Genomic DNA, 25,025 nt, shown 5'->3' with positions numbered 1-25,025 from the left:
TGGGGCAGCTGGATTCTGCCACAATTGGATCCCCAATTTTGGGGTCCTCACATGCCCTTTATATGAAGCCACAAAGGGGGGAGGGAATCATCATCCCCTGCTCTGGGAAAGCCCACAGAAAAATGCTTTCACTGCTCTCAAACAAGCTCTAATGGAAGCACCAAGCCTCGGACTTCCAGACCTCACTAAGCTGTTCTACCTCTACCACCACAACCACTAAAGCGTCGCAGTAGGAGTACTCATTCAATACCTTGGTTCCTGGCAAAGACCTATAGTGTATCTATCCAAACAACTGGACACTGTGGCCCAGGGATGGCCCTCATGTTTGCAAGCCATAGCAGCTGCAGCCATGCTTACAGTGGAAGCTATACAATTAACTCTTGGGCACCTATAATTGTCCGGGTTCCGCATGCAGTAATCACAATTTTAGAAACCAAAGGAACACATTGGCTTACTAACAGCTGCCTGGTTAAATATCCAACCCTATTATGTGAAAATCCATCCATCCAGCTGGAACTTGTAAAAACCCAAGTCCAGTCACCCTGCTACCTGTGGAGCCAGGGGTTCTAGCCCATAACCACCTGGAAATATTGCAAGAAGTATATTCCAGTCAGCCAGATCTCCAAGACCAGCCACTGGCAAATCCTGACATGGAGTTCTTCACAGATGGGGGTAGCTTTACGCAGGGCAGCAATCAACGAGCAGGATATGCTGCAGTAACATCTGAAACCACAATAGAGGTGCAACGCCTCCCAGATAACACATCAGCACATAAAGCTGAACTCACTGCCCTCACCCAAGCCCTGCAACTTGCAGCTGGAGCCGAAGTTAACATCTACACGGACTCCAAATACACCTTTCTTACCCTGCATGCACATGGAGCCTTATACAAACAAAAGGGACTCATTAACTCGGGAGGGAAGAGCATTAAATGTGGCACACAGATTCTGGAGCTACTAGAAGCCATTTGGGAGCCTGTCAAAGTGGCTGTAATGCACTGTAAGTGACACCAGACAAGCCACATCCCCATTGCCCAGGGAAACTGGAGGGCAGACGCTGAAGCAAAAAGAGTGGCATGGGAAGGATCCCTATCTGAAAATCTGGCCACTGCTCTCATTTCTCAACCTCTTAATTATCAGAACCTCCAGTATACACTGCCTGCTCTTGTCCCGCAGCCTCTGAGTCACCGAGAGCCACAATACACTCAAGCTGAGAGAGAATGGATACTCTCTGAGGGTGGGACACAAGGAGAAAATGGATGGTGGGCATTGCCTGATCACAGAATAGTTGTGCCACAAATATTAGCAGCAACTGTAGTTCAAGACTATCATGAGAACACACACTTGGGAAAAACCCATCTTAAGGAAGTGTTAGAAAGATTCTTCTACATCCCAAGACTAGTCACTATCACCCATGCTGTATGCCAACGATGTGTGACATGTGCAAAGAATAACCCTCGCCAGGGGCCCACAGGAGCCCCAGGAGTGCAGAGAACTGGCAGTATGCCTCTTGAAGATCTAGTAGTTGATTTCACTGAAATGCCACGATCCAGAGGCTATAAATATCTCCTAGTCCTTGTTTGCATGTTTTCTGACTGGGTGGAAGCCTTTCCCACTTGAACAGAAAAAGCTGAAGAAGTAGCTAAGGTTCTCCTCAGGGAAATCATTCCTTGCTATGGGCTACCGCTCTCAATTGGCTCTGGCAACGGACCTGCCTTCGTCTCTGAAATCACTCAAAAGATTGCAAAGGCACTACACATCCAATGGAAACTGCACACTGCTTACCATCCTCAGAGCTCAGGAAAGGTAGAGTGAATGAACCATACAACAAAGACTTATATTGCCAAGATTTGCCAAGAAACTGGGCTAACATGGGTGCAAGTACTTCCAAGTGCTCTCCTACAAGTTAGAGCCAGCCCAAGCTGAAAACTAAGCCTAACCCCTTATGAAATCCTCTTTGGGAGGCCTCCTCCCTTAATCAGAAATATAGAAGGGGATCTCAGAGAAAAAGGAAACTTATCAATAGCTCAGCAGATGATCAGTTTAGGAAAAACCCTACAAAACCTGCATCACTGGATCCAAGAAAGGGCCCCCATTAGCTTAGACAGCTCTGTACACCTGTACAAGCCAGGAGATGCAGTTTGGGTCAAGGACTGGAAGTCAGCTCCACTAATCCCTCAATGGCGAGGACCCTATCTTGTCATTTTATCCATCCCCACTGCAGTTAAAGTAGCGGAAATCACCCTGTGGATACACCATAGCCGAGTATAGCAAGCTGCCCCAGAGTCCTGGACCTATATTTCAGATACCCACAGCTCAACCAAACTCATCTTGCAAAAAAGGGGAACACCAAGCCCTGCTCCAGTCACACCCTGGAAGCTGACTGGTCCACGCACAACTGAAGATTGAGGACAGAACACTGAGCTCTGCTCCAATCACACCCTGCAAGCTGATTGGTCTACACACAGCTGAAAATTAGGAATCCGGTTTAATCTGTTACAATGCCCCTTTGGCTATTTTTCCTACTTCTAGCCCTAACCCTCTCCTGGTCCCAGGCTGACACCACAGAGTGTGAGCCATGTATTCAAAAGGTGCGGACAGGGGCCCATGTCAACACCGCATTAATATATCATAGTCATTACACCTGCAAGGACCAGATAACAACCTGTCAGTTGCAGGAAATCTCCTATAGTGTCTGTAACACATCTGGCCAAATAACCTGCTATGACCCTAGACCCCCAACAGTCTCCCATAAATGAGAAATAAGAGTACTTGATCAAAATGGAGAGCTACTTTCCTCCACCTCAATCACTAGCCAAAACCAATGAGTGTCCCTCCTATTTGATGCATGTCAAGTTATAGACTCTGGAAAACCATGGAACACAGATTGTGGAGGGCTCAGCTGGGAGCAGATGTATATTCATAACAATAAGCATATGTGTGCTCCAGAAATAAAAAGTGCAGCCAAAGGAGGGGGGGGGAGGTTTGGTGCAAATACATAGGTGCATACTACTGCCCCTACTGGTCTTGTGTCACCTGGGCCACCTGGAACACAGACATAGCTAAACAAATGGCTATCCTCACCAAGGTTATGGCCCTGGCTGTCACGTGGTCAATGTAACCCCTTAAATCTCACTATCCTTAAACCTGAATCCTGGCAGACTCAGGGAGTCCAAATGGGCCTCTGCATTGATGGTAAAGGAATAGACCCAGGAGCCTACATCTGGGTTGGGTATTGGGAATACCCACTCACAAATAAAGCCCATTCTGTGTTCCACTCCTTCTATGAAGAAATGGAAAAGCCCTTTTCCATCCCACAAGCAGCAAGAAACCTCTTTATAAGCCTGGCTGAAGTGGTAGGGGCAGCCTTAAATGTCTCCTCATGCTACATATGTGGAAGTACTAATATGGGAGACCAATGGCCCTGGGAAAACAGGGAATACAATTACAGCCAACCATATAATGCAACTGACCTCCCAGCTGTCCCCCAAGATAGTATGTGGCCCTTGTAAACTTCTGTCATAGGAAAATATTGTGCTTCAAGGGCCTGCCTAAGCTTTTCTATAGCTGTTGGAAACCTAACATGTACAGGGGGAAAATTCCAAAATTATATCACAAATACAGCAGAGCCTTGGGGAACATGGAATGAATCTGACCTCATTCTCATAAATCATTCTTTTCCCAAATTAATCACAGTGTGGAACTCCAATGCAAAGGGCCCCTTTACTGCCCCAAATGGTTTGTAGTGCAGTTGTGGGAAAGCTGCATTCTGAAAACTTCTGCAAAACTGGTGTGGAACTTGTATGCTTGGCACAATAAAACCCTCCTTCTTCCTCATTCTCTTAACAGAAGGGAAAGAGCTAAGCCAGCCAGTATATCAAAACATAAGAGAAAAAAGGGCTGTCACTAACTGGGGAGGTGAAGAATGGCCCCCTGGGCATATAATCCAATACTATGGGCCAGCAACTTAGACAGAGGATGGCATGTGGGGTTATCAAACCCCTATCTATATGTTAAACTGAACCATCTGCCTACAAGCTGTGGTAGAGATAATAACTAATGAAACTGCCCATGCACTAAACTTACTAGCCCAACAGCAAACTAAATTCAGAAATGCTATCTATCAAAACCGTCTTGCCCTAGACTATCTCTTGGCAGCTGAAGGGGGAGTTTGTGGAAAGTTCAATCTCTCTAACTGCTGCCTTGAATTAGATAGCACTGGAAAGGTTATTGATGAAATTACAAGCAAAATAGTAAAAATTGCTCATGTCCCAGTGCAAACCTGGAATGGTTGGAATTTAAATAATCCCTTTGGAAGCTGGCAGTCAATAGTAAACAATTTCAAGCTTCTACTGGGAATAACTGCCTTCTTCATAGGAGCATGTACCATCCTTCCATGCCTCCTCCCTTTCATTATAAACAGAATGTGCACCCTAATAAATGGTATAGTAAGAAGGCAAACAGCCGCCCATCTCATGGCTCTATATACATCTCAGTCAGTCCAGAGGGACTCAGACAATAGTGATGCCGAAGCTTAATAACTTGAGCTTGGCCTCAAAAGGGGGAATATGATATAGCCTGTGCATAAATTCAAAATTGTTTCCAAGTATACCTAGTCCCCAAAATGTCCAAATAAGTAATATAGGTCCTACAGTCTTTGAATGTTCAGAAAGGATGTAAGACTGAAGATGTATTCAAGGTTGCATCCAGATGGAATATGGAAGATATGCTAAATCCAAGCTGTGGAAGATATGCTAAATCCAAGCTGGCTTGGAATGTGGGGAATATGCAACTCACCTGGAGGAAATAACCTATCTGATACTCAGATCAAACACTGAAGAAACTAACCAAAGTTCTGTTTGCATACCATCACCCTTTGTCTCCCTAGTCTTAAACCTCTGTATAAAAGGGACTGAACAGTGCTATTTGGGACTCTGTTATTATTAGGACAAGAGTCCACCAAGTCCAGCTGGTCAAAATAAACCAACTTTCTTCTCAGAGTTCTTGTGTCCTGGCCTTCAATACCATGCACACCCCACTTCTCTACAACACTGTTACTTATAATTTTCATTCTCTTACAAAACAAACAACTGCAAAGTAACATTATATTCAAAATAACTCTTTGGAGCCTATTTCTAATTCATCTGCACTGTGACCACACAGTTTTACATGAGGATTTTTTTTTTAGTTATTGGCTTATAACCAAATTATCCCCAGTGCTTTAAAATACAATCTACCACATTTTCCTTTACTTCAGATATCTGCTTATTTCCCACTTTGACTTTGACAGAACTTGGATGAGCAACACTAATTCCAGTATTACTCACTGATGTCATTGAAGTCACAAGGAAAGTTTTTTTTTCTTATGACTTGCTGCTTTTAGAATTCTTGATACTCATGGTGGGAGACCCCAACCCCCAGTCCTTGGAGATAATAGGACTCAAGCAGCCACTGGATTGCAATAGTGGACACCAATCCCAAGTGCCAAGGATTCCCAGTACACGGTAATATCCTCAAAGGTCATGGGGTCCTTCAGGGCTTTTGCCTCATTTGGTAAATTGGAGCCCACACCCAGATAATGATGAAAGAAAGCAGGGTTATTAACACCAGTAGCAGGACAGGAGACCAGGGTGTCTCAAATTTGCCTTTTCCAAGCCATGGTAAGCAGAAATTTCCGTGGATTCAAACCGGAGAGAATAGGGTAGTTACCATTACAATGGTGGGCAAGTACCCACAAGGGTGAAGCCAGTCCTGAAATAACCATAAGCAAAGGCAAACTCAGTTTAGAATTATAATCACAATAGCAAGCATACAGGAGTGAGAGGCTTGACTTGAAGTAACCATAAACAAAGGTAAGTTTATTATTACCATTACTATACCAAACATTCACAAGGGAGAGGATAGAAAAAGTAACCATTAACAAAGGTAAATTAGTCTAAGATTACCATCACAACAGTAAGTCTAGGCTAAATCCACCCAGTTGCAGTAATTTCAGCTTTTGCTGTTTTATAATATAAAGGCATCTATAAAATTATCTTATAAGTTACATTTTCTAGTAAGTTTCCACTTAAAAACAAGTTGGACACTTTCATTTATTAACTGAGCAATTAAAAATATTTTATTAGTTTAACAGTAATGTTGCAAAGTTTTTCTGCTTTTCCAACAGTTAAGCTAATTCTACTTGTGATTGAATTTACATCAAATTCAATTGCAAGATAGTACTGATATTTAAAGACTCATTTTTAGATTACATTTCATCATTACCCCATTTGTAACAAGTGAACTCCAAATCTGATTTGCATGTTCCTAGGCACAAGTAGATTGATAAAGGTAAAGTAAGCACAGATTAGAACAGAAGAGATTGTTTTACACACTTACTTAGCATAGGGAAAGACCTGATGGAAAGCATTTTCCAGGAACTTTTTAATCTTAATTGATGGTGCATGAGGAGGTTTCTTATTCTGCAGAGGACAGGTTTAGGAAATAGCCTAGATCTTGATTCCCCATTCCCTCCCCGTATTAGGCACAACTGAGGCTAAAGAGGACCAGCATGCTGGCTACACCAAGTAATTGGCTCCCACATTAATTAAGAAATTAACAATCTTACCTGCCATGTCCAGGGTCACCTGAGGCTCCTCCTATTGATGATTCAAATGTGGCTTCCATCCTCTCAGGAGAATCTAGGAACAAACATGCTATTATCCAGGAAAGATCTGTGGGGAACACTCTCATCTGATAACTTGGACTCCCATAAATTGCAGATACTGAATAGGTTTTGAGAATTGTATACCAGCAGATATGCTGCCCACTAGGACTGAAAGAGAGAGAGACAGAAAGAAATGAAAGAACAGTGACTCCAAGCACAGAGCCATGGCTGCAGGAATCTGGGCCAAAGGGACCACTTTGTGCTGGGAGAGTGGGGAACCCACCCTTGTAGGGGAGGAGGACAGAGCATTGAGCCACAGAGGAGTATTCCCAGACCTTGAAAGCTAAAGGAATTTGCCCTGCTGGTTTTCTGATGTACTTGGTACTGTGAACTCATTTTCCCTCCAATTTTTCCCTTTTGGAAAGGAACGATTTTACTATGCCTGTTCTATCATGTATTTTGTAAGCAGATACTGATGTAGAGGAATTTGGTCCCTTGATGAATCATATAAATTTTGGAATAATATTCTTTATACATGCAGAAAATCTAATGGATATTTAACAGGGATCACATCACTTCTTGTATCAATTTGGGAAAGACTGGTTATTTACCATGGTGAGTCTCCCAATTCATGAACATGCTAAGACACTATTAATTTATATAATATTTAGTTTATTTCATCAGTTTTGTAGTTTTCAGAATACATTCCTATATATATTTTGTACAGATTTTGTTTTAAAATTCAGGTGGAGAAAGAAGAAATGGGAAGCAGCCAAACCTGGAACTCAGTGGAACCCAGTGGAAAAAGTAGAAAAAAATACCAAGTGCATGGCCATGTAACAGAATTACTTCTTCTCAATGCCTGTAAAATTGCCACCATTATTTCATTTATTTATAAGCTATCGTCATTATTCATTGATATGCTTATGAATTTAAATAAAAATTATATTTTATATCAAGTAATAAAGAATAAAATATTTTACCTACATTTATTACTTCTATGACACTGTTACTTTACTGTTGCTAATCCAAATTTCTGGCCTATATCATTTTCCTGCTCCATGAAAAACTTATTTGAATATTTGTTGATGAGTTCTGTTGGTGATGAAATGTCTCAGGTTTTGTTTGCCTGATAATGTATTAAATACTCCTTCCAATTTTAAAAGATTATATTACTGGATAGGGAAATTATGGGCTGCATTGTTTAAAGAAAATACTTTTAGCATTCCATTCCACTATCTTCTTACTTACCTGGTGGATCAGTTAGGATTCTCCAGAGAAACAGAAACAATATGATATATTACACATGTAAATATTAAGATATTTATTATAGGAATTTGCTCACTCAACCCTGGAAATTTGCAGGTATGAATTCCATAGGGCAGCCAAATGTTGATAAACTCAGTGAAGGTCCTGTTGAACTCCTTAGAAGTGGGTTTAGTGAAGGAGAGATAAACGTTTTTCTTTCTTACTTCTGAAATCCCCATTCTTGCTTTAAGGAATCCAATTGATTGGATGAGGATATTCTTCTCATTGGTGAAGACAATTTCCTTTGCTGTTGTATATATAATCAGCCACAGATACCATAAACTGAAAAATGATTTAAATCTAAGAACTACAGCAACAGTAACAAGCAGGCCAGTGCTTGCTTCACAAAACAATGGACACTGTAACCTAGAGAGCTGATGCATGAAATTATCTAACACGGTCCATCTGATGTCTTCTTGGTACCCCCTGACACCCTCCTTATTCTGTACTTAATCTCTACATAAGCACAGTAAGTTATATTTTTACCTAACCTGATTAAATTGTCTTGTGTTCAACCAGAAGCATACTCACCATTTCTACAGAAGAAGGTACAAGTCCTTGGGTGATATTCAATCTTACCCTTGATGTGCTTCAACTTAAATACTGTAACACAAGGTTATTAAAATTTAAGCTATATATCAAGGGGATAAGAGGAGGAATAAAACAAATATATTTACTGTATGTATATATACAAACATATTCATAATAAAAGGGAATAATGCTTATTAGCATTAGACCCCTCATTTCTGCAGCTCACCAGGTTGTAGGTGCAGTTAGATCAAGCTTCACCTTAGAAAGGATATCTTTGCATGTCCCACATGCCTATGAATTTCAATAAGGTGGAAGGGCGCTGAGTTTTTGTTAGATTGATAGCTTACCCACAAATGACTTTAACAGCAAGTATATAGTAATTGGTACTTCTTGCTCACTAGGTTCAGTGAGTGAGCACTATGTTATCAATATAATGGGAAAGTATGGTGTCTTGTGGAAGGGAAAGATGATCAAGGTCCTCACAGACTAGATTATACCATGGGGCTTGAGAGTTAATATACCTCTGAGATAGATGATGAAGGTGTATTTCTGGTCTTGACAGCTGAAATAAAACTATTTCTACTGGTCTTTATTAATAGGTATTGAGAGGAAGCTTTTGCCAGCTCAAAGTCTTCATAACAGTGTACCCAGAAATGTCTTGTCTCAAGCAATGATATCACACTGTAACAGCAGCTGTGATTGAAGTCACCACCTGATTAAGTTTATGATATTCCATTGTAATCCTAGAAGACCCCTTTGTTTTCTGTGCAGGTCAAGTAGGGGAGCTAAATGGGAATATGGTGGGAATCATCCAACCCTGCATCCATCAAGTCCCCATAAAGGACTTGATGGACACTGATTGGGGACACTGCCATTTGCAATCCCTCAAAGAATGTGGTATTTCTTTTGGTTTAATATGTTCCTTGTTAGAGGCTCATACTCCACAGATCAGGGAGTCAATGTGGGAATTCTGCCAGTTGTTGAGTATGTCTATTCTAACTTTACATTCTGGAATTGGGAATATAACCAAAGAATGGGTACAGGGACCCACTAGACCCACTTTGGACACACCTGATCTAAAATTCTAATGATCACCTCGGGCCCATTAGTTCCTACCCTGACTACTGTACTCCAGTAATATTTTGGATCTTTAAGATTTAAAATCAATTCAGAGCCAGTGTTTATCAATACCCCAAATGTCTGAGCATTTTCATTTCCCCAATGCACAGACACCCTGGTAAAAAGTGATACGTTCCTATAGGAAAGCCAGAAAATAAACTATATAAATCTTTCATTCAAAGGATTTTGGTTTTGTAAGCTTTGTCAAGTATGGAAATTGATTGAGGGATCATGACTTTTTTTGTGTGTAATTCAAGTTAGACTTTTATTTGCTTGAGTTAGAATACTTCTGCTTACATACAGCAAATAGGAAATTACTATATAGTATACCTATTTTACTTCTAGGTTCCCTATGATCAACAAATCAATGCCATAGGTCTCTTCAAGACAGACTATTCTGATTTCCACTTTGACTCTACCCTCCGTTATGGTAGACAAGCCCTTTGTGTGTGTGTGTGTGTGTGTGTGTGTGTGTGATAAATGCCCCTGATTTTCTCCTGCCAATATAGGATTTGGTCATTCCTATTGGTCTGAGGGATCCAGTTGATGGCAGAAGTTCCCACAGTAATATCTAATCTACAAAGAAGAGCAACCAGAGCTCTTCAGGGTATAAGGAGATTCTCTAACAAATTCATTCTTCACAGTATTGATGAAATGTTAGGTAAAGAAGGTTAAGGAGATACAGGTTAAGTAAATAAAGTAAAGAAATTCATCTCATTTCTTTCTCTGTTGATTTTCCCAACACAGAAAAGCCCAGAAGCAGATGGTTTCAAAGGGGAATTTTATCAAACAGTCCAATAAGAATTAATACCTATCCTGCTCAAACTTTTCAAAAAAATTGAATAGGAAGGAACACTCCTTAACTCATTCTATCAGGCCAAAGTGTACATTCATATTCCCCAAGGTTATTCTTTATATAATAGTTATTAAAATTACATAAGACTATATTTTACTCTGCATACATTTATATTCCTCATATCAATACCAGATAAAGATACCAAAATAAAACTACAGATAATACACCTTATGAAAATAACTGCAAAAATACTTGAAATACTAGCAAACTGAATACAACAGGACATAAAAAGAATTACACATGTGATCAAATTTGATTAATCACAAGTATATAAGGGTGGTTTAACATAAGGTAATCAATAAATGTAATAAACCAACACAGAAAGAAAAACACTCAGTTGGGAAGTGGCTGTGGCTCAATCAGTTGGGCTCCCTTCTACCATATGGGAGGATTTGCGTTCATGTCCTAGGGCCTCCTTGTGAAGGCAAGCACATCCACATGCTTCAGAGAGCTGCCCAGCCCACAAGTGTTGCAGAGCGCCACCTGGCCCAAAGTGCTGCAGAGAGCTGACTCAGTGAGGTGACACAACAAAAAAAGGGAGACAAGCAAAAACACAGAAGAGCATGCAGTAAATGGACAGAGAGCAGACAGCAAGCAAGCCTCAAGGGGGGAGGGGAAATAAAAATAAATAAATACAGACACAGAAGAACCCACAGTGAATGGAAACAGAGAGCAGACAGCATGCAAAACGCCACAAAGGGTGTGTGTGTGTGTGTGATAAAAAAAAAAAAACAACCATCTCAATTGATGCAGAAGAGGCATTTGGCAAAATCCAGCACCCTTCTTGATAAAAACACATAGTAAATAAGGAATAGAAGGAGACTTCCTCTACATGTTAAAAGATGAAAAACCCAAAGCTAACAAAACATACTCTGTGGTGAAAACACACAAGCTTTCCCTCTAAGATCAGGAAGAAGACAATGATTTGCACTGCCCCCACTCTTATTCAACACTGTCCTGGAAGTTTAGCTAGAGAAATTAGGCAAGAGAAACAAGTAAAAAGTGTTGTAGAATTTGAGAGAGGTTCAATTATTTGCGTATAGAAAGACCAGGACTCAAGAATGATTTTGAGAAGGAAAAATGGTTTATTGATGGCTGGCTGGAATTGGGGGCTTCCTGTTGCAAACCTGAACCCGGAACAAGACTTTTATACAGAGAGGAAAGGTTAAATGGTCCTTTTGTTTCAGTTCTCAATAGGCTTGAATTAGCATATATATCTTCCACATCCTAGGTAAGCTTTTAGCATGGACTTCACACATTCTAGATAAGCTTTTAGAACATTTGGTTTGCATTTCCCCTGAATATTTAAAGTTTATAGACTTTGCTTTGTTAAACTGTTTCCTGGGACTGGAGTTGTTGCCATGGTCACCAAGGGCAGGACTGCAGCCTCTTACCGTCTCACACCCACAAGTCACAGACAGCTTAGGTTATTTCTGAAGAGACAAAGAGCCTCCCACCCATAGCCCACATCATTTCCCCCCTTTGCCAAAGTTTACCTTGCTAAGCTTTGGCATAATTATTGTTGGAGCTATGAGGTGGATGACTGTTTGTTGTTTTGATTAATTACTTATCAATCTTTAGTGTAGCATCCAGGACCTTGTTTTTAGAAGTTTAGAAGTTTTTATTCTGGACAGCAGAATCCTGGGTTGGGGGACCCCTGCAGTCATCCCGGGGCCACCAGCACTCACGTGGACTTCTAGTCAGGCTCCAGATCCATCTATTAATTTTGTTTTACTCTTAAAGAGTTTACACCTTTAATCTTAAAGGGGTGCTGAAGGGAGATGATCTCTTTTCTGTAACTGCTTCCTGCTGGCCATGGGCTGTAGTCATAGCCTAACAAGGTGTAAAACTCTTATTTTAACTGAAGGAAGATAGATCTGGCCTTCTGTATGAAGTTGGATGAAGTTTTCATATGGTTAATAAGATGTTCACTCTGAAAGAAACAAACAATTAAAATTTTGGAATACTCATTTTTAAAAGAGGACATTGGATTACAGAGGTAGACAAGGTTAGGTGCTTATAAAGATGGCACCCCCTTTTAAAAGCTGGTGGGAACAGTATATATATATATTTCTAAGTTATTTATTTTCAGAGAGAAATTGCAATAGATACTTAGCTTTGTTTGAAGACACATTTCAAGCTGTTTAATGATTGGCACTCATGTGCTCTGTCAGATGCTCCTGGTGAACTGGCATCCTTTGGGCAACTGGTTTCATTCAGGATTAGTACACCAAGTTGGAAATGTTCTTAGTTTTCAGCTGTGGGAGTGATCAGAACTACAGAATAAAGGTTTTTTTTTTTTTTTTTTTTTTTTTTTTTTTACATTTTGGTTTTAATTGTACAATTTCTGGTAATTTTGAATGTTCAATAGGTGACTCATTATTAGTAAGCAAGCTTCATTTTTGCTACACAGTAGAGTACAGTAGAGTAGTAAGTTGATTGACCCTGGCTGAGATTACCACTTTATTCTGTAGACATGTTTATTAACTGTTTAGAAAATGAATTTACTAGGAATTTAACATGGCTAATATACTTTTACACTTGATCCAAAATAGAAAAGATGACGTTATAATTATTAGGCATATATTTAGTGCAGGATAAAAGTACAGCACTTAATATTAACTAATGTATTATTTAATGAATAAGGATTCAGAGTTGCAATTAATAGTTTTAAGTTTCAGCTTTATAATACTTTACATGTTATTTCTCCATGGGAGCAGGCCATAATGCCAATTGTGCTTAAGTTTTACTTACAGTATCCTGGTATCATGGCTCCACTTAGCGTGTTCTTCACACAGTGACCAAGTCGCAGCATTGTTGATCCATACTGAGTTAGCATTGGCTGCTGCAGGAGCTTGAAACAGCAACATAGTTTCCATTGACTTCAGGAGCAGAACCAGAGGCTGATATAGCAAATATTTTTAATTGAGGGGTCAGTGACCAGCCTAGCCAAAAACTCACATGGAGAGGCAACCTGCAATGTATTCAAGGCCTGGTTTGAATGCACAAAAGATTTTGACAATGTTTAAGTTTATTCCTTGTTTATATATGTATTTTAAACAAGTTAGTGCAACACATCATATTAAATGACTGTTTACTTATACAATTTTACCATGAAGATAATAGTAGGTATTTTACTTTAGTAATAGAGGGAGAAAAACTATTTTTCATTGTTAAAATGAAAACTGAAGATTCCCAATAGAATCAAGATAATTTTTTATTACCATTTATTTAAATATGCACCTTCAGACAGGTTTTATTATCATGAAGATTTTTTTTTTCTTGCCACCAATACTAATTCAAGTTTTAGTTAACAATGACTTCTAGAACTAGAACTATTTAAACATTTTCAGTTTGGAAGATGTTTTACAAACTTTTTATAATTGACTACAACCACATTGACTAGTTACCTTATGTTTCAATAAACTTATTATATTATATTTACTAATCAAAGAAATTTACTTTATTTCTTTGAGAGCATATCTACAATCTTTTTTAGCTAATTTTATTAACATGAACTTAAATTTTTATTACTCTAAAGATTTTGTACATATGTTAATTTTGTTTATAAGTTAACTATGGGAGATTACACTTAAGCTAAATAAAATTGAAACCATTATAGTTTATGCAAGGAATGTTCTCTTTTTATTTTTTCAGGAAGCTAAAACTTTTTCTTTAAGTTATGAAAATGAATATTTTTTTAAAAAAAGCACATTGACTACCAGGTTTCAAAACACATTACACAATTAATTAATTAGTTTAATCATCTCTCCATAGAGTTTATGGACTTTACTTACTGAAATTTGTCAACAGAGCCACTAATTATTTTTATTTTTGTTGGAAAGAAATCTTCTGGAAGAAAATAAGGCTCACCTGATTGTGGAGAAGAAAAGAATTTATTCTCAATCTTGTAAGAAGGGGCACAGAACCAGAAAATATGGCTGGCACCCCGAACAAAGAAAAATGACACAATTTATACCTTTAAGCCTAGGACACAAGCTCTTCCTCTGTTTCTCCATAGATTGGATACTTCAGAAGTTACAGCCTATCTGAGAAGATCTAACTTTCCTGTGCAAAAGTTTGTGATTTAACTGCTTCCTCTATCACATTCCAACTATTCTAGTTTTTACCTGCTTCCCTTTGTCAAATAAGGAATGGAATTTAGTGCTGAATCGGTATTGACTTAGCTCTTTCTTGGGCATCTCTTTTATTGCCTATAGGACTGGCTTAAGTTGGTTTCTTTTGTTGCTGTTTAACCTGGGAGTGGGAGACTAAGGCAGTAGGCTGCCAGGTTACATTCATCAATATTTCCTTCCTTTATGTGAAAACTAAATTAATCTTTTTTTTTTTACATTTTATGGCTGATAAAAGGCTTAAACTTGGAAATTACAGGGCAAACTGATTCTTAATTCCTTAGCCTAGTATATAGGTTTAATCTGCCACACCTAGTCTTGCCGTCAAAGCCCTTACAAAGAGGAGGCCCTTTCCCAATAGTTTCTGTAATCAGATTTTTATATGACCTTTTCATCCTGCTTAGTCTAATTTGGGCTCCAAGAATATTTATTCACATATATAACTGCATATTTAATTTTTAACAATTAGAATAGAGCTCTTTTAAGAATTCTCAGGGAAATGGACTTGGCCCAGTGGTTAGGGCATCCATCTACCACATGGGAGGTCTGCGGTTCAAACCCAGGGCCTCCTTGACCCGTGTGGGGTTGGCCCATGCGCAGTGCTGATGTGCACAAGGAGTGCCGCGCCATGCAGGGGTGTCCCCCGCGTAGGGTAGCCCCACGTGCAAGGAGTGCACCCCATAAGGAGAGCTGCCCAGCAGGAAAGGAAGTGCAGCCTGCCCAGGAATGGAGCCGCCCACATTTCCTGTGCCGCTGACAACAGAAGTGGACAGAGAAACAAGACGCAGCAAATAGACACAGAGAACAGACAACTGGGGGGGGGATTAAATAAATAAATAAACAAATCTTTAAAAAAAAAAAGAATTCTCACTTTTTAATTTGATACTATCATCCTGATATATGAAGACATACACCGAGCAAATGGTAGGCACAAATAGAGTTAGACACAGAAACACAACTCATTGATGTTACTTATAATTTGCATTATTTTATACACTATTTAGCTTAATTTGGGTTTCAGAAATATATATATTACTTATATAACTGCATATTTAAATTCAACAATTTGAGTAAATAGGCATACATGAATAGTTTGACACAAAAACATAACTTTAGTTACTTAAAACTTTCATTTTTTACAAAATAAGTGTGACTGTAAAACATTTCAAACTCCTGAAACTCTTCTTAATTTGCACTGACTGTGCAGTTTTACACTATGACCATGCAGTTTTACACAAGAATTTTGTTTCTTAACTAATGGCTTGTAACCAAAATGTTCCCAGTGTTTTAACACAATTTTCTTTTGTTTCAGAACTTTATATTTTACCTTGAATTCAGCAGAATTTTGGATAAGCAACAAGATTAATTCTATGTATATTTACTGAGGCTATTTGAAGCCTCAGGGAGACAGACTGTTTCTCTCATGAATTGTCACTCTTAGGAACACTGACCATCAAGGCAGGAGACTCCCCCCTCCCTTTTTTTTCCACCCCAGTTCTTGGAGATAAGAAAACTCCAGTGGTCGTTTAAACCCAAGGGCTAAGAATTCCACCAGGCAGCAATTTCATTTATACTTGGATTCATGAGAAAAAGCAGGGTTACTAATACCAGTAGGACAGGAGCTGTTATGAAATAACCATAGGCAAAGGCAAGGGGTGAGGCTAGGCTTGAAGTAACCATAAACAAAGGTAAGGTTAGTTTAGAATTTACACTTACAATAATAGTTTCAGGCTATATTCAACCAGTTATAATTTCAGTTATTATCTTTCCACTGTTTTATAATATAAATGCATTTATTAATGATCTTAACTCTTAGTTACAATTTTTATTAATTTTTTTAACCTTAAGGTGAATTGGATACTTTTATTAAGCTACAAGAATTTTATTAGTAACAATTCTTTGAAGTCCTGCCTTTTCTTAGTAATGGAACAAATTCTCATCTACAAGGTATGCATTTAATTCACCAGCAAGAGAGCACTGGCATTTAAAGATTCATTTTAAACTATGTTTTTACCTTTTTACCATGAATTCTTAGGTGCCAGCAACTGACAAAAGCCAAACATAGATTTCAAAGTGGCACTTCATTCTTTTTTTTCCCTTTTTTCCTCTATAGTCTCACAACCCTGAAGTTCTTAGCCAGACTATTGAAAAGACTATTAAGGTCTTAGAGGTCTATTGTTTCAAACGATAGCCTCTTTTTTTCAGACAACTTTACAGATGTAAAACATTTCAAAGTATTTTTACAGTCTTACACAGAGAGAGATTTGGAAAAGTAAAGAAGCTGAGCAGAATGCAAATGTAATTTTTGGCCTTGACACCCTAGGGAGGGAACTTTACTGCATTTATTTTGATTCTGCTTTTCATCTCCTTCACCTTTCCCCTTCCAGGCAGTCAGTGCACAACAATCAAATAGGAATGTGACTTATGAATAGAAGGTGTGGACTCATTGGAAAGGGGCAAGCCACTCCCCCCTTTCCAGCTTTCTGCCAAAATGGGCAGACAGAACCTACTCAAATTTGGCACCCCTCATGGGGACCCAGCCACCCTGACTGGGGCAGCCCCAACAGACCCGGGTGCGTGGCACAGACACAGATGGCCTCCAAGCCCTGGCAAAGGTGCAGACTCAGATGAGACAGCAGAGCATGCACAGACATCCAGACTCCGCAGTTTTGTCCCATAATCAACTCACCCCCTTGCCAATGGCAAGGGAGGGTTCCAGCTTAAGTACATTCTGCTTTACATAACCATACAACTCCAACACTAGCATTTAGCTGACACAGACAGAGGCACAATGGTTACTAATCTGACCCACAATTTCTCTCTATATATTTTTCCATCACGGTTGCCCTCACAGCCATCACAAACCTTAGAGAGAACAGTTAACATTAATATTCGGTATAAAGACAACTCATTTGCAATTCAGCACCATAATGAAAGATTCTAGCTAGTTCTTTTTCACTGTTTAACTTTACACCCAGACTAAGCTTCACTAGAAAAGCTGATCCATTTTTCTGTAACCAAGTTTTTTTAAATAATCCAGACCAATTTCCAGGACATTAGGACTTGAACCTGTAAACAACCCTTCCTATTATAATCAAGCCCCCACTCCTTCAGTGGATATAAGATCAGTACCAGATTCTAACATGCAGTTCGACAAACCCAAAACCCCAAGCTTTTCCCCAGTTTTCCTCCTTTTTCCAGACCTAGAGAGAACGGCTTCCCCCCAATTTTCTGGGGCTACTAGGGTTCTCTCGGGAGGTAACCAGCCTCCCTCTCCTAGCAATTAAAGCTAGGGCTTTCCAGACTGTGCTCACCTGGGGAGTCTTACCTTCTTCCATGTTTGGAGTTCTTTTTCATTCCCAGAATCCTTCTCTTCAGATCTTCCATTGCCCTCGATTTCTGTCGGGAAGATTCTGGTGGAGCCCACATCTTTTCTGGATTAAATTTAATCCAGGGGTGCCCAGACTGGGGTTCACCTGAGTCCTCCCAGCTTCCTCAGGGATTTGGAAGGGGCAGCAAGATGCTACCATCTCTGGCCTTCATTTGCAATCCAGGGAGAGCCCCCAAAAATGTTGTAGAATTTGAGAGAGGTTCAATTATTTGCATATAGAAAGGGCAGGACTCAAGAATGATTTTGAGAAGGAAAAATGGTTTATTGATGGCCGGCAGGGTTTGGGAGCTTCCTGTTGCAAACCCAAGCCCCGAACAAGACTTTTGAGTTTCTTTTATACAGAGAGGAAAGGTTAAATGGTCCTTATGTTTCAGTTCTCAACAGGCTTGAATTAGCATATATATCTTCCACATCCTAGGTAAACTTTTGGCATGTACTTCATACATTCTAGATAAGCTTTTAGACCATTTGGTTTACATTTCCCCTGAATATTTAAAGTTTATAGACTTTGCTTTGTTAAACTGTTTCCTGGGACTGGAGTCGTTGCCACGGTCATGAAGGGCAGGACTGCAGCCTCTTACCATCTCACACCCACAAGTCACAGACAGCTTAGGTTATCTCTGAAGAGACAAAGAGCCTCCCACCCATAGCCCACATCAAAAGCATTAAAATTGGAAAGGGAAAAATAACACTTTTCCCTCTTTGCAGATGACACAAACCAATATACAGAAATTCTTGGAAAATTCACACAAAAAAAGGTCCTGGAACTAATAAATAAATTCAGCTAAATGGTATGGTACAAGATCAACACTCAAAATTCAGTAGTGTTTTTATATACTATTAATTAATAATCAGAAAAAGAAACCAAGAAAAACATGATTTACAATAGCCACTAAATTAAGTTAATATCTAGGAGCAAATTGAACCAACAATGTAAAGGACTTGTCCACAGAAAATTATAAAACATTGCTGCAAAAATCAAGAAAGACCTAAAGTTAATGGCAGGACATATTTCTTCAAGGATTAGAAGACTAAACATTGTGTTTTGATTTGTATTTTCCTTATGGCTAATGTTGTTGAGAGCATCTTCTCATGGGCTATCTGGACATTTGTACAACTTCCTTGGAAAAACATCTGTTCAATTCTTTTGCCCATTTTTCCATGGGCTCATATGCCTTTTTATTGTTGAAATGTGGAATTTCTTTATATATTCTGGATATTAAACTCTTACCCAATATGTGGTTTCCAAATATTTTCTCCCATTGTCTAGGTTGTCTTTTCCTTTCAGGGTAAAATCCATTGTGGTGCAAAAGTTTTAAAGTTTGAGGTCCCATTTACCTTTTTTTTTTTTTTTAATATTTTCTTGTGTTTTGAGTATAGAAGTGAATAAACTATTGCCTAATAAAAGATACTGAAGTTGTTTCCCTGTGTTTTTCTTCCCAGAGCTTTCAATTCTGGTTTATATCTAGGTCTTCATTCCAGTTTGATTTGATTGTTGTATATGGCGAGAAGTACAAAACCACCTGCATTCATTTGTACATGGACATCAATTTTTCTCAAGCCCATTTTTTAAAGAAACTATTATATCCCCAGTGATATATTTATTTTTTTAAAAATCAATAATATTAACAGGACTATCTAGACTCACAAAGGAAAAAAAGGAAAGACACAAATAACTAAAATCAGAAATGAAAATGGTGATGTTGCTACTGATCTTACAGAAATAAAAAGGATTATAAGGAAATACTGTGAACAATTATACACTACAAAGTATATAATCCAAATGAAATGGAAATTTTTCTGGAAATACACAAATTACCTAAATTGACTCAAGAAGAAAATGAAGACCACAGCAAGCTTATAAGAAGAGAGGGAATCAATAGCCAAACACCTTCTATCTAAGAAAGCCTAGGACCAGATGGCCTCACTGCTGAATTCTACCTAGCATTTTTTTCTCTTTATTTTTTAAAAATGTTACATTAAAAAAATATGAAGTCCCCATATACCTTCCAACCCCCTCACCCCATTCCTTCCATATAAAAAACCTCTTTCATCATCATGGGACGTGCACTGCATTTGGTGAATACATTTTGGAGCACTACCTAGTATTTAAAGAAAAATTAACACCAACCCTTCTCAAATTCTTGCAAAGAAAGCATTCTAGAGGAGTGGCACCCCTAACTCCTTCTCTGTGGCCAGCTTTCCCGATTGCCCAGGCCCCTCTACCCCCAGAAGGACCCTGTCCCTGTGGCCTCCTCTCCTGCCGTGGGCACCCTGGCCTCAGCGTCCAGAGACCAAGCTGTCTTGAGAACAAAAGGCCCACAGGGAGCCCCTGAGGCTGGTCACTCACAGCAGCCAAGGGGCTACCACCGAGAAGCCACAGTGCTGCCTGTGAAATGCCACCCTCTTGGTTCCGTTATCAGATTTTGTTTAGGTTCTTGGCTATGCTGCAGAAATAAATTTCAAGAGCATGCTGGGTGAGTGAGGCCCGTAATTTATTCAGGTAGGGAGGGATGAGTAATGGGAGAAAATAACAGACCAGGGGTCCCCGGTAGAGAGGAAGGGGGTGAAAAGTGATAAAGAGGGCTGATTTACAGAATTTCCCATTATAGATTATATATCCCCAGGTTTACTTGCATGGCCACATGGCAGAGGAAAAATGGTGAGAGCAGTGCACAGAGGGCAGGTATGGGACCAGAGACAAGAGAGTGGGAGAGCAAGAGCACTTAGCTCTGTGCCTGCCTTTTGAACTCTAAATAATCCCACACCTTTGCTAATGGCAGGAGAGAGATTCCAGCTGCTTGCTGTTCTGAGTGATCATCCCACCCATCAATTCCCTGTGAGGGCCCAACCATAAAGTCCTTAGGGAATATCCAGGGTTTCTTCTGGCTTCCAGAGGAAGTCTTTGTTCTGGATGGCAAGATCTTGGGGGTGATGGGTCTTCCAGCAGCCATTTTTTGGGGGTTATTGATGCCCAGGTTCCAGATCCGTCTATTGAGTCCCTATTTTACTAGTGGACTTCCGTTCCATGAGAGGAGTGGGGTGTGGGTGGAGACCCACCTGACATTCCTGCAGGCAAGGCTTTGTTGGCTGAGGTTGAGGCTCGGTCCCCATGGCCCTACTGCACGCAGGCCTCCCTGGTACAGCTCCACAGTTGGTTTCTGGTTGGTTTCAGGGAAGGGGAGGGGTGGTGCTGTCCCTAGTATTGACCTTGGTTCTCCAGGAACTCCGCAGGTACCAGGGGACTAAAGGGAACCCTCCCCCAACACACACAGGAGCCTGGGCTGGGGGTGTGTCTGCCTAGTCCGCCCCCGGGACGTCCTGTAGAGGTCGACCTTCTGAGCCAGGCCTCACCGGAGTCCTCCCTCCACCCCCGCCCACCCCTGGGCCACCCCCTCTTCCTGCTCCGTGGCTGCCAGACCGAGCCACCGGCCGCAGGGCCCCTGGGAAATGAGAGCTGTTTGCCCGCCAAAGACCATGCGGGGACCTGCGGCCGCAGGAGGGCCGAGCCAGGGCGCTCCAGGGTTCCCCAAGGTCAAGGAAGGGGCGGGGGGGGAGGGGAGAAGGGGGGGTTGGTGGCACAACCTCCCCCTGCTGAGGGGCGGCGAGTCCCCGGGGGAGAGGAGGGGGTCCAGGGCGGCCCAGGGTGCTGAGTCTCGGCCTAGGGCCCCTCAGGCCTCCAGCGCCTGAGCGCGCCTTGGGCTTGGCGTGGGACCCTCCAAGCGTCGCCCACCCCAGACTGGAGCTGCCCTGGTGCCCCTGCCCTGCCGCCCTGCCGCCTTCTAGGAACTACCGGAGCGCACCTACCGTAACCACGAGCGACAGGACTACAGCCTGGAGAACCTGCCGGAAGCGCACGTGAGCCAGGTGGACCGCGCCCGCGCTCGCACTTGTGCGGGAACGCGTGGGAGCCGGCAGACCTGGGAGCCACGCCAGACGGCCGCGCGCAGGACTAGCAGAACTAAGCACCCCGCGCCCGGGGAGTTTTGCTCCCGTCCCCCAAGTCCCCAGAGGTGGAGGCGGTAGTCCTGGGGCTTTGACCCTACCCTGCTCCATGCTCAAACACTGTACAGCACCCCTTTGACAGATACGCTCTTGTTTCAAATGTAAAAGCACAGTTCCATCAAGTCTGCGGTGAAACTTTTCCACAAGCACATCTTGGGGCGTCAGGGAATTTAATACACAGCTTTTCTGGAGGTGATCTCTAGTTTTTTGAGCCTGAGAAAAGTTTATTGGGAGAGGGGAATCAAGTTTTCATATGGTTTCCCAAAAGTGATGTACATTTCAATAGATTTCTATTTTTTAAAAATCTGTGCTTTCTTGTGACTTTAAAGAAAAACAAACAAACAAACAAAAAGAGAATATCATTTAGTATATACATGCCATGGAATATTTTCAGGTGTAAAAAGAAGTGAAATTCTTATACCCGCCATAACTGGATGAACGTTAAAGACATCAAATTGAGTGAAATAAACCAGATACACAAGGACATATATTGTATTAACATAATCTCACTTTTATTAAATAATTAGAGCAAGCAAACTCAGAGGCAGCATCTAGAATATCGGTTACCAAGGGATGGGATGAGCAGAGGAAATGAGGAGCTAATGCTTAAATTGTACAGAATTTCTAATTGGTTTGATCATAAATTGTGTTAATGGATGGTGATGATGGTATTACAACGTGAAGATAATTAATAGCACTTAACAGTAGTTGTCAGTATGGTTAAAAAGGGGAAAGTTTAGGTTGTATATGCATTAGTAGAATGAAAATAAAAACAAGCAAGCATAGTACTACACCATGCAAATTGTGAATGCTTCTGTAGTTGATGACCTTTCATGATGTGTAAAATATGTACTAAACTAATGCAAGTTGTTAATAATAGGGTGGCATATGATAACTCTATATTTTATTCATGACATTTTTGTAAACCTACAACCTCTCTAATTAAAAAGAAAAATAAAGAAAGGATAAACAAACAGCAAAAAATGAATGAATATTTAGATTATCCCACCAGACTAATAACCATACCCAATTGAGGTTTATTTTGAGGGCAAAGGGAATATGGAATGAGCAGTGAAAAAAAATAGTAGTTATAAATACCAATAAGGCCTTGCTTCTAGCTGCAGAAGTAATGCATGTATTGTTATGAGTATCTTTCTTATTTTGTCATAAATATGTTTGCATGTATGTACATGTGGTTGCTGTTATCTGTTTTATGACATTTCCAACTATTTTTGAAAACTGTATTCATTGTCATGTGCTGTCTCTGAGGTTCCTGTATCCCTATCTCAGCAGTCAGTGAGTGACATATTTCCTTCAAAGCCAGGAGTTGAAAAAAATACTAAAAAACCTCTTCCATTCTTTGCAGATTGGTTCTGAGCTGCAGCACTCCTTCTTAAAAAGCCTGGCTGTCTCCTCTTCTGGCTTGACCTCCTTCTTTTGTGGGTCCTAAAGATCAGCCAGAAGTGCAGTCTTAGGGTGATGTCTCCAGTACTGGGCATGCACAAGAACCCTGGATAACCCAGGGTTTGTGTTAGCTCTACAAGGCCCTTACTCCAATAAGAATCTTACTCCTCAGCCTTGTCCTGTCCAGGCTTGTAAGTTTCCCTGCTGCTTGACAATTATGTGTTGCTTACTGAAGGTAGAGTATGTCTTCAAATGCTTTTACCAAGTGCCACCTGTAAACCTGCTCTATATTGAGATGGGTGAAATGAATGTCAATCTTTATCTCAGTCCTGCAAGGAACCCCCAGCGTGGACAAAATTCACAATCACATTTATTTTTGGTTTTTAAAGGTCCATATTTGTTCCAGTGTACACCTTGTGTTCACTATGTCACAGTAAATGGATTTGCAAGGGTGTGGCAGGAGAATAGACAATCCGTATGAGAAGTTTCCTACAAATTATTGAAGATTAATTTAGATGTATTTGGAGAAATATAATGCTTTATTGTTAAGATGTGTATAGGCTAGTGAGAACAATGAAGTAATATTTATGGTCCATGGATGAGTCAGAATAATTGAAGGAGCCAAGTCTTTGAGTTTATGATCCTGGGAACAGATTGGTTTTATGTAGAAACAATGGAAGTTCACCTATTTTAACAAGATATTTGGAGGGAAGACAGTCTGTAGGTACAGATATATTTGTTTTATATATTTGATAGTGTGAAATTGTTAACCTTAGCTTATGTATGCTCTTACTTTGAAATTAAAATAGCATTAGTATTTATAAACTAAGAGTGCAATGGTAAGTCTGCTGGAATTTGAGGGAAAAAGGAATCAAGTCTTATAGATAAAGGGACGTTATTGATGGCCCACTTGCACTCTTAGACCATAAATTTAAGTTAAAGCAGTCAGCAAGATCATGCCTTATTCTGAAACCATGTTCAGCAGTGAGGATGGGTCCAGAATAGGCAGAGTTTTGATTTTGCCCTATTAGTAAAGCAGACACAAAGAGCAAGTGTAGTTAATGAAGTGTGAGATGAACTGATTATATTGAACAATAATGAGATGAATATATGAGAAATACTGTCAATGATCATGAAATAATTGTGAGATAAAATTATGAGCACATTAAAGGAGTGTAAGACATTTGAAATTGAAAATTGATGATGAAGAAAATACAGGAATGGACATTGAATTTAGATTTGAGGAAAAATAAGGATTATTAAAGTCATGTGTTTATACACACCCACCTTAAGTGTTTGATTGCTGAAAGGACTCACAGGAGTCAAGCAGTTTACACTTAGGTAAGAGCTTTACAACTGGAAAAGGAGAAAACAAAGCAATAGGGGGAGAACATTACGCATTGCAAGGATCTGACAATATCAGGCATGGACATTTTTGTACTTCCACCACAAGTCACAGAGGACACAAGCTCAATTCAGGTCTCAAGTTACCAACAATGTATACAAATTGGGAGGTGCCAATAAGTCCAAAATCTGCTGGGGTGTGGACAACTCTTATGGTGAGCTGGTCAAGTAAGCACATTCTATTTGGTCAGGCTGCACCATCAAATCCCTCTCTCCAATCCAGGCTCTC

At 40.2% G+C, this 25,025-nt stretch overlaps 1 protein-coding gene across 1 annotated transcript in view; it reads right to left on the bottom strand.

The window, feature by feature from the left end:
• LOC131276394 (nephrocystin-3-like) overlaps window positions 1-22,039 on the bottom strand; it is a 58,952-nt gene extending 36,913 nt beyond the window's left edge. Inside the window, 1 exon segment of the mRNA XM_058289576.1 lies at window positions 21,791-22,039. Coding sequence (XP_058145559.1) covers window positions 21,791-22,039 — 249 coding nt within the window.
• Between the last annotated feature and the right edge of the window lie 2,986 nt (window positions 22,040-25,025).

This window comes from Dasypus novemcinctus, chromosome 28, assembly GCF_030445035.2.
Source record: "Dasypus novemcinctus isolate mDasNov1 chromosome 28, mDasNov1.1.hap2, whole genome shotgun sequence".
Classification (NCBI taxonomy): domain Eukaryota; kingdom Metazoa; phylum Chordata; class Mammalia; order Cingulata; family Dasypodidae; genus Dasypus; species Dasypus novemcinctus.
Note: the sequence above shows the minus strand (reverse complement) of the source record. Positions and strands in the feature narration are given on the sequence as shown.